An 11,678-nucleotide genomic window follows, 5' to 3' on the forward strand; every position below is an offset into this window, starting at 1 on the left:
TTTTGCTGTTTTTGCAACATTTATTTCCGAACCCTTAATAGCTGTGTTGGTCTAGTTAAGTTGTTCACTTTCTTTCTGGATTCTCCCATCAATGCCTAAAGCATTATAATCCTTTTGTAATAAAGGAATAGCTTTGGCTGCATTTTGATTTTCCCCAATGATATTGGCTTTGTATGGGGGAAAATTTGATGGTGTTTCTATTCTGCTACCATCTAAAGTAGTCCATGCATGTTTGACAGATAAAGAAGAGGATGAACCAGTTAATACATGCATAGGGGAAACATTATTTTTCCATTCATAAAAAGAAATCCATGAATTATTGATTTCCATGTAATGTTTCCAATCTTCAGTCAAATCTTTCTTTTGTTTAGGAGTATGATTTCTATCAAACTTTTCTGCTTTTGGATTTGTAAACAGATCCCAGTTTATCATGGCTTTCATCCATTTGGCTGGCACTTCTGATTTTAAACATCCAGACATCAAAGTGAAAAATTTATGCATTTCTATGGCTGAAGGTTTCTTACAGTCATTTGGAATAGATCCAAATCTACAAGCTGGAGTGACACGTTTTGCTTGCTCAAGAAATCCTAAACCATAGTTTGGTTTAGCAGGTCTCATCAGACTCATCATTTCTGTTAGTCTAGGGTCTTCTCCTTCAAGAGTTATAATCTCATGCATCATAAGGACATGATCAGAATCTGATTCATGTGGAAAAGGTATATCAGCACATTTAGGATTGGGGCATGGATTAACAGAAGTGGAAGGAGGTGATTCACCAGTTCTAGGATGGTGGTTAATATGAATGACTGACTCAGCAAGCGTACTCAAATTTACAGTAGTTTGGCATTTTGGACAAGTAACTTCTAAGGAATGGAAGTTAACTATCTGGGCAAACTCAAATAATGAAATATGTTTACAAGAAGTGGAGGTGGAACATGCGGTATCAACAATGGAAGGATCCCTATAGTACTTGGAGCTTTTACAAGCTTTTTCTATTCCTCTGTAATCAATGGTCGATCTTCTGGGAAATGACAAAATTGCATAAGACTGGTTTTCTTTTATATCGGAAGAGGTTATTCTTTTTGGAATATGAGGCTTTGGGTTTGCCACTACCCAATGCTCAAGGAAATTGAGGTCTTCCCACATAATAGTCTGGTGTTCTATTTTTTGATTCTTTAGATATGTAAGGATGACAACACTAGACTTTGATTTTCGGCTGGGAGTATGCTTTATGGCTAGCCACAAAGTATTGGTATGTCTAAAACATCCTTTGAACTGTATCACAATATTATGTCTTTTATCTCTCATATCAAACCCCGAGGTTTGAATTTGCAGCATTAAGATATATTTGATAGTCTCATCATAGACATAAACAGAAAAATTTGGATAACAGTCAAACTGGACAGGGCCATGCGACAGGGGAGCAACAATGCCTCCAATTAAGGAATCAATATACTTATTGTGGGTTAGGTCTCGGACAGTGGCCAACACAAAAGTATTCAACCCTTGGTGAATTAAAGGGTGGATTCCAATTCTAATACATCCCAGGTGTAAATATTGGGTGTTTAATCTTTTGGCCTTAGCTTGTAGAGCTTTAGGATCCAATAAGGGAATGGTTTGAATATTGTCAGCATTTTCTTGTATCTGACTGGTAGACCCTTGAATACCTCTACGCAATTTTATTGTCTGTTGTGGTAGTAGTTGTCTTGCAAAATTTCATCCGAAGTCCACAGGAAGTTCATCAGGTGTTCACCAAAGAATCGAAGGGACGCCAGAGAGTTGTTAGGTGAGGAAGCCATTTGTTGAGGTCGCAGAGCGTGAAATATTTGAGTAGGTTCACACTAAGTTCACCACTAGTTCACCAGGAGTTGGTTCGCAAAGAAATTCGAAGAGACATAGTAAGACCAAGAGTCAGAGCAAGCTTGTGATAGGAGCCCCTGGTGCTAAAATTGGTATCAGAGCTAGTAACATCTGGTTCATAAGGTTGGTAGTCTTAATCCATATACTCATTTAAAAGATGGATTCATTTAGGAAGTTTGTTTCCTTATGAGAGTTAGAAGATAGAGAATCATCTGCAAAAATCCTCTTAGAGATATAACACCTATTTCATTAAACCTGGAATTAAATGGTAGATATAGAATTTCATAATAACCAAAAAACTAAAGTTTAGTGATATCCTTGTAATAAAAAATTTCCAAAATTAATGAAATATGTGTTCTATGTTTGCGTCAAGTTCCAGTAGAGTCCTTAACCAAGCTGAACTTGAATACGAAGAACCACAGCCCTCTGCTCGCTGGCAGTTACCTGCAATTTTTGCATCAGAAGTATATAGTGATTTAAATATGTTTCACCTGAAAGCCGTTATTAGGATAATTATTAAAGAGTCTACCAGTCAGATACAAGAAAATGCTGACAATATTCAAACCATTCCCTTATTGGATCCTAAAGCTCTACAAGTCGAGGCCAAAAGATTAGACACCCAATATTTACACCTGGGATGTATCAGAACTCGAATCCACCCTTTAATTCACCAAGGGTTGAATACTTTTGTGTTGGCCACTGTCCGAGACCTAACCCATAATAAGTATACTGATTCCTTAATTGGAGGCATTGTTGCTCCCCTGTCACATGGCCTTGTCCAGTTTGACTGTTATCCAAATTTTTCTGTTTATGTCTATGATGAGACTATCAAAGATATCTTACAGCTGCAAATTCAAACCTCAGGGTTTGATATGAGAGATAAAAGACATAATATTGCGATACAGTTCAAAGGATGTTTTAGACATACCAATACTTTGTGGCCAGCCATAAAGCATACTCCCAGCCGAAAATCAAAGTCTAGTGTTGTCATCCTTACAGATCTGAAGAATAAAAAAATAGAACACCAGACTATTATGTGGGAAGACCTCAATTTCCCTGAACATTGGGTAGTGGCAAATCCAAAGCCTCATATTCCAAAAAGAATAACCTCTGCCGATATAAAAGAAAACCAATCTTCTGCAATTTTGTCATTTCCCAGAAGATCGACCATTGATTACAGAGGAATAGAAAAAGCTTGTAAAAGCTCCAAGTACTATAGGGATCCTTCCATTGTTGATACCGCATGTTCCACCTCCACTTTTTATAAACATATTTCATTATTTGAGTTTGCCCAGATAGTTAACTTCCATTCTTTAGAAGTTACTTGTCCAGAGTGCCAAACTGCTGTAAATTTGAGTACGCTTGCTGAGTCAGTCATTTATATTAACCACCATCCCAGAACTGGTGAAGCATCTCCTTCCACTTCTGTTAATCCATGCCCCAATCCTAAATGTGATGATATACCTTTTCCACATGAAACAGAGTTTGATCATGTCCTTATGATGAATGAGATTATAACTATTGAAGGAGAAGACCCTAGACTGATAGAAATGATGAGTATGATGAGACTTGCCAAACCAAAGTATGGTTTAGGATTTTTTGAGCAAGAAAAAAAGCATCATTCCAGCCTGTAGATTTGGACCTATTCGAAATGACTGTAAGAAACCTTCAGTCATGGAAATGCATAAATTTTGACTCTGATGTATGGATGTTTAAAATCAGAAATGCCTGCCAAATGGATGAAAGCCATGATAAACTGGGATTTGTTTACAAATCCAGAAACAGAAGAGTTTGATAGAAATCATACTCCTGAACAAAAGAAAGATTTGGCTGAAGATTGGAAACATTACATGGAAATCAATAATTCATGGATTTATTTTTATGAATGGAAAAATAATGTCTCCCCTATGCATGTATTAACTGGTTCATCCTCTTCTTTATCTGTCAAACATGCATGGATTGCTTTAGATGGTAGCAGAATAGAAACACCATCAACTTTTCCCCCATACAAAGCCATTATCGTTGGGGAAAATCAAAATGCAGCCAAAGCTATTCCTTTAGTAAAAAAGGATGATGATGCTTTAGGCATTGATGGGAGAATTCAGAAAGCAAGTGAACAACTTAACTGGACCAATACAACTATTAAGGGTTTGGAAATAAATGTTGCAAAAACAGCAGAAATCAAAGAATAGTTTGATACTGTTCAAGTGTCAATAAATGAGGTTAATAAGAACCTCAATGATGTACAGTATGCCTCTTCAGTTGTTCGTACATATGCTAGAGAATCTTTATCTAAGATAGAAGGAGTAGAAGACAAATTAGTAGATCATCTTGATACTACTAAAAATCTCATATCTGGTTTAGCTGACAAAGTTGAAAGAATTAGTCTGTCAAAAACAGAGAAACCAGTTCCTAATTCCTTTTTGTATAAAAGAAATATAAAGATTCAGGATCCTGTAAAGCCAATAAACAGGTTCCTAGAATTATTCCCCAAAGAAGTACCCACTTAGTAGCATAACGAGAGGCTACAAAAAAAATTACTATTGCTTCCTTGTTTAAGGAAGGAGGAGAAGAAAAAGAAAAAGAGTTTGATTCTTAGGCTTTCCCCATATATGAACCTCTTGAGAGTAGGCTCAATACATATCCTGCACTAGATATTGCAGGGAAAGGAAAACTCCCAGAGACACATACTTTCTTGCTAGACTCACATAGAGAATGGAATATTGATAATCTGAGTGTTGGCCAGATTCGAAAGATGATTGATATGATGTATACAGAATACAAGCTCATGTGTTTAAGGGGAAAAAGTGAAATTGAATCCTGCAAAACTATTATCCAGTGTTTTACAGGAACTTTACTCAGATGGTGGGAGACAGAATCATCTCCAAAACTGATAGCAACAATGGAAGCAGAAGTGCTCAAAGATGAAAATGGAGATGTAATACACAATCCTGATGGTTCAACCATCAGTAATATGATAGGTGCATTGACATCTATGATCTTAGAACATTGGTGTGGCAGTGAGACTGAAATTGCTGATAAGAATGAAGTTATTCTTATGAATTTAAAATGTCACAAAATGTCTCAGTATGAAGATTTCCATAGAGATTGGATGCAGCGGATATATGAAGTAAAGGATTCAAAGAATCTACTATGGAAACAAGTTTATCTTGCAGCTTTGCCATCTAGGTTCGTGGACTACATCAGACTGCAAGAAATCTTCCAATTACCATTTGAATCTTATACATGGGGTGAAATTTATGCACATATTACAAAGACCATGGTAAGTCTTTGTACAAGTTCCAAAGTTAACAAATCTTTGGAAAAACTTTCAAAATTCCTAGATCAGAAGTCCATCTACAGCAGATATGGACTTATGATTGATGATCCCCTGGTTAAAAGGAGGAAAGCAAAGAAAAGGACCAAGAAAAAATACAAACAGAAATTCAGAAGCTATAAAGATCATAAGAAGTATCCTGAATGATCTAAAGGCCGATCCTCCAAAGTCAGAAAAGGTTATTACAGGTATGTGCCTAGAACACATTATTATAAACCTTCTGACATTCATCTCCACACTTCAAAGTAGGAGAAATGGAATAAAATCACCTGTTGGCTATGTGGAAATACTGGACATACATCATCAAGGTGTCTAGAAGGGGAAGAATCCAAACTGAATAGAGGAAAGAAATCCCAAGTTGCTGTCTAAAGAGGAAAACAAGTCAAACAAGAAGGACATATCAGATGCATGAAATGTGGCTTGCGTTCTCATACAATAGAGTGATGCCAAAATGTGGTTATCAGAGAAAAACTGCAGCAACACCAATTTGAAGAATCATCCTTTGATTCTTTTGATTCATCATCTCAGGATGAATTACAGGCACATATACAAGAAAATTCGGATTTAGAAAGTACATCTTGCTCCTGTGGTGAATCTAAATAATGCGCCTATCAAATGCACTATGATTATGATTCAGAGTCATATAGTGATTCAAGTTCTGAGGAAACTTTCTTCAAACCTCAGAAAGAAAAAATTCTAATGGTTGCAACTGAGGAAGATGACATAAAAATATTATCTGAAATTAGAGCGATGGAAGATGGTGATATGAAGACCAGATTGATTGAAGCATTTATGGATCAACTACGATCTAGCTCTTCCAAAAACTCAGGTAAGAAGCCATTGTTTATTGATGCTTCATTTGAAAGAAACACTAGATCTTTTCAAAGGCATCAAAAGAAACCTAATAAGGTGAGTCGAGAAATTTACAATATTAAATTAGAAATCTCTGTTCTAAAGACTCAACTTTCTGAAATTAAAAAGGGAAAAAGAGTTACAAAAGAAGAAGAATCCCATTGGGATACTACAAAACATTCCAGAAACTCAAATGTTGAGATCATTAAGGGGAAAAGGGATCCAGTATATGGATTTGAAGAATGAGGCTGCTAGCTATCTCTTACCAACAACATCATGTGAAAATAAACATTTGTATTAAAGGAGAGATGTTTGAACTCACAACACTCCTTGATTCAGGAGCTGATGTGAATATTTTGAAAAAAAAGTCATTCCAGCAAAATACTGGATTTTTGCAGAAAGAAAGGTAGTAGGATTGGGCAAGAAAATGCTCAATTATGAAGTTCCAAAAGCTTCTATTTGTTTTGAGCACCATTGCATTAATCTAAAGTTTGCAGTTGCAGACATTCCAGTAGACTGTATCCTAGGAAATATATTCCTAGCAGCTATTGAACCCCATGGGTCAACAAGATTGAAAGGTAATAAAGCTGGATATTTCATATCTGTTCCTACCTCTGCAAGAACAACAAAAAGGGTCGAGTTGCCATATATCTCGAATCCTAGAATTTCTACCATGGTGCAGACTGTCCAAAATTTGGACAAAGCAGAAGCCAGATTAACAGACCTTAAGGATTTGAAAATCACACTCAAGGTAGAAGACCAGTTGAAGAATCCTCAGGTCAAAAGAAAAATTGAGGAATTAAAGAAGCAGATCGAAGACAAATGCTGTTCTGAAGAGCCAAATGAATTTTGGCACAGAAAGGACCATACAATGGAGCTTCCTTACAAAGAAGGCTACACAGGAAAGCCTTGCAAAAGCAGGGCCATCCCCATGAATCAAGAATACAGAAAGCTCTGCAAACAGGAAATCAAGCAACTTTTACAAAGAAAGCTTATCAAAGAATCCAATAGTCCTTGGAACTATTATGGGTTCTATGTCAATAAGGGGCTTCTGTCACAAGCTTGCTTTGACTCTTGGTCTTGCTGTGTCTCTTCGGTTGTCTTTGCGAACCAACTTCTGGTGAACCAGTGGTGAACTCAGTGTGAACCTACTCAAATCTTTCATGCTCTGCGACCTCAACAAACGGCTTCCTCGCCTAACAACGTTCTGGCATCCCTTCGATTCTTTGGCGAACTCCTGATGAACTTCCTGTGAACTTTGGATGAAAATTTGCAAGACAACTACTACCATAGTAGACAATAAAATTGCGTAGAGGTATTCATATGCGGAATGGTATACTCATATTATATCAGAAACAGAGATGGATTACAGAATGAAATTTGTAGAGATTATAGACTGCAAGTTGCAGAGAGAAATTCGTTATCAGAGATTGAATATCGTTGCATTTATCGGACTTTATGCTCTTTACAAGGAAGGAGCAATACCGAAGGCTACCTGGCAACTGATAGGCTCTGCCTCAGAATATACACGCTGGACTTATATACAAACTTGATTGACTACTAACAGATCTGGCCACTTTAGGTTCTTACCAGTGTCAAGCACACTGATACGCAGGCTTCTCAGATCTCTAATACTCTCTAAGACTCTAGACCATCTGAACTCCGAATGCCCATTGGATGAGCCTTACCGTCAATTTATAGGAAATGAGAGGGGACAAACATTCCTGTAGAGCATTGGATAGGCGGATGGAATCATTTGCTTTTGGGTAACACCGAGGTGACATCCACACAAATATTCCAATTTGGAAAAGTAAATCTTATGGAAAATATGCTGTCAAAGTGGATGATTTTGATATGATAAAGCCCACAAGAAATTATTGTCAGAAAATTTACAATGTGGATGATTTTGTATAGCAAAGCCCACAAGAAAAGCTAGCCGCAATTAAGTCCTTATGACTGGACAACATGATTACACTATGGATGCTTTTATGGATAAGCCCATGAGAACCATTAGGATACTTTGATCTCTAGTAATCTGTTTCTTTTATACATAAATTAGTCACAGGCTTTAGTAAATATACGCCAAACGATCATAGGCTTTCCCAGAACTATTTGATGTTTAATCTTGGTTAGGATAAACCATTCATAATGGCCTTTCATGTATTCTTTTAAGGAAATATTTACATCATGGAAAGGTGTCCATTCATCATACATTTCTTTAATAGTTTTATAGGGGGTATGAAATAATTCCACAATATTATTCTCAAAGAATATGTTACAATGTTGCCTGCAAAAATTTTCATTGTAAATTGGGTCCATGGCTATTATGTTAACCCCGTAATCAATCCACCATTGTCGAAACCAATCAACTTGCTGGTTTCTCTTGAAGGATGTGATTGTATTAAAATAAATTTTATTATAATGCGTTTCTTCTTTGTCATCCACATTAAGAAAATCGCACCAGAACTTTTTGTACCCTGCAAAATCATAAACAGTTTCAGGGAAAATAATATTTGGATCTCCTTTTGGCCAGGTGGTTGCATTATGAGTGGGAAAAGACCATGATAAGTTTCTGGTGCGATGTATGCAGAAATACTTTTCATATATTCCACTCCGAGCCCCTCCATGGTACCAAATTCCAGATATATCATGGAATTCTTGTTGTAAAGCTACTTCTGCATATCTAGCCTCTCCTTTTGATTTTTCATATATCATGTCATGTATCCATCTGCTGCCTTTTGGATACACTTTTCTTTCAAGTATAAGATGGTGGATATCTATATAGGGCTATAGATTACCATCAAGTACTTTTGTATTCCTTAGTTGCCAAGTGGGTTTCCAATTTCTCTTGTATTCTTCCCAATCCTGGCTGCCAGGAATAGTTCGCAACACTTCTTGCTTTTGGGCTTGATCCCATTCAGTGACTATGACCATGATGTGGTCCTGATGGTCTTGGTGCTAGATGTACTCTCGGCTGAGAAAGTCTAGAAGACTGTTCTGTTCTCCCTTTATATGTTCGACCTGGAAGTCGAAATTGGCAAAGAGTGCTTGCCATCTAGCAAACTTTGCTTCTCCAGGATTTTTGATGTCTTTTGTCAAAACTTTATGAAGTGCTGATGCATCAGTTCTTAACAAGAACTACTTGTTTATCAGATAGACATCAAATTTATTGATGCAATTCCATGCAGCTTTAACCTCTTTTTCTATTGTGGAATAGTTTTGCTCAGCTGGGTTCCAAGTCCCAGATGCATACTGAACAACTTGTTCAGTGTCACCAATCCTTTGCTTTAAAATTCCTCCCCATCCAATATTACTTGCATCTGTCTCAACAATTTTAAATGCATTATCATCAGCAACATATAATATGGGAAGAGTTTTTACTTTGGCTTTAATATTTTGGACAGCCTTGGTATGAGCTTCTGTCCATTCTGGAGGATTCTTTCTGAGCCTCTTATTCAATAAGCTCCTGTCACTAGCACAATCTTGGTAAAAATTGCTAACATAATTTAAACATCCCAAGAATCTTTGCAGCTGATTCTTGTCTGTGATAATATCAGGGAAGTTGTTAGCAAATTCCAAAGCATGCTTCTGTAAAGATATTTGGCCATTTGAAATGGTATGGCCAAGAAACTTGATAGTAGTCTGGAAGACTTCTATCTTCTTTTTTCTCAGAACAAGACCATTATGCTTCACCAATTGCTTAAATGTGTGAACATGTTTAAAATGATCTTGAATGTTCTTTGAAAAGATTAAAACATCATCAATATAAACTATGAGCCAATCAAAGTATGGCTTGAATATATTGTCCATTACCTTGTGGAACTTTGATGGTGCATTCTTCAAACCAAAAGGCATGGCATTTCACTCATAATGTCCTGCTAGAATACTAAAAGCAGTCTTGAACTTTCCTTTCTCTGCAATAGCCACTTGCCAGAAACTTGCTTTCAAATCGAACTTAGAAAAAATCTTAGCTCCAGCAATCCTGCTGATTAAATCTCCTTTGTGAGGAATGGGATATGTATCATCAGCAAGGACAAAGTTCAGAGGTTTAAAATTTATTACCAATCTGGGTATTCCTCTGATCTGTTCGGCTCTCCTATTGACATAGAACCCATAATAGTTCCAGGGACTATTGGATTCTCTGATAAGCTTTCTTTGTAAAAGCTGCTTGATATCTTGTTCACAGAGCTTTCTGTATTCTTGATTCGTGGGGATGGCTTTGCTTTTGCAAGGCTTTCCTATGTAGCCTTCTTTGCAAGGAAGCTCCACTGTATGATGCTTTCTGTGCCAAAATGCATTTGGCTCTTCAGAACAACATTCGTCTTCGATCTGCTTTTTTAATTCCTCAAATTTTCTTTTCACTTGAGGATTCTTCAGCTGGTCTTCTACCTTGAGTGTGCTTTTCAAATCCTTAAGGTCTATTAATCTAGCTTCCACTTTGTCCAAATTTTGGTAAGTCTGCACCATCGTAGAAATTCTAGGATTCGAGATATATGGCAACTCAACCCTTTTTGTTGTTCCTACAGAGGTAGGAACAGATATGAAATATCCAGCTTTATTACCTTTCAATCTTGTTGACCCATGGGGTTCAACAGCTGCTAGGAATATATTTCCTAGGATACAGTCTACTAGAATGTCTGCAACTGCAAACTTCAGATTAATGCAATGGTGCTCAAAACAAATAGAAGCTTTTGGAACTTCATAATTGAGTGTTTTCTTGCCCAATCCTACTACCTTTCTTTCTGCAGAAATCCAGTATTTTGCTGGAATGACTTTTTTGTTTAGAATATTCACATCAGCTCCTGAATCAAGGAGTGCTGTGAGTTCAAACATCTCTCCTTTAATACAAATGTTTATTTTGACATGATGCTGCTAGTAAGAGATAGCTAGCAGCCTCATTTCTTGGAATCCATATATTGGATCCATTTTCCCCTCAATGATCTCAACATTTGAGTTTCTGGAATGTTCTGTAGTATCCCAATGGGATTCTTCTTCTTCTGTAACTCTTTTTCCCTTTTTAATTTCAGAAAGTTGAGTCTTTAGAGCAGAGATTTCTAATTTAATATTGTAAATTTCTCTACTCACTTCCCCTAAGGTGAGGGAACGCACCTTATCAGGTTTCTCTTGATGCCTTTGAAAAGATCTAGTGTTTCTTTCAAATGAAGCATCAATAAACAATGGCTTCTTACCTGAGTTTCTGGAAGAGCTGGATCAGAGTTGATCTATAAATGCTTCAGTCAATCTGGTCTTCATATCACCATCTTCCATCGCTCTAATTTGAGATAATATTTTTATCTCATCTTCTTCAGTTGCAGCCATTAGAATTTTTTTCTTTCTGAGGTTTGAAGAAAGTTTCCTCAGAACTTGAATCACTATATGACTCAGAATCAGAATCATAGTGCATTTGACAGGTGCATTCTTTAGATTCACCATACGAGCAAGATGTACTTTATGAATCTGAATTTCCTTGTATATGTGCCTGTAATTCATCCTGAGATGATGAATCAAAAGTATCAAAGGATGATTCTTCAAATTGGTGTTTCTGCAGTTGTTCTCTGATGACCACATTTTGGCATCTCTATGTTGTATGAGAATGCGAGCCACATTTTAGAAGGTTTATAATAATGTG

At 36.7% G+C, this 11,678-nt stretch overlaps 1 protein-coding gene across 1 annotated transcript; it reads right to left on the reverse strand.

Annotated features, from left to right (window-relative positions):
* Positions 1–9,910: 9,910 nt before the first annotated feature.
* Positions 9,911–10,882, reverse strand: LOC149143477 (uncharacterized). Its single transcript, XM_089451840.1, has one exon. It carries the CDS (start codon positions 10,880–10,882, stop codon positions 9,911–9,913), a length of 972 nt encoding a protein of 323 aa, XP_089307966.1.
* Between the last annotated feature and the right edge of the window lie 796 nt (positions 10,883–11,678).

This window comes from Pinus tabuliformis, chromosome X (genome assembly GCF_031772625.1).
Source record: "Pinus tabuliformis cultivar Carrire ecotype Pingquan chromosome X, CPIR1, whole genome shotgun sequence".
NCBI classification, from domain to species: Eukaryota; Viridiplantae; Streptophyta; class Pinopsida; order Pinales; family Pinaceae; genus Pinus; species Pinus tabuliformis.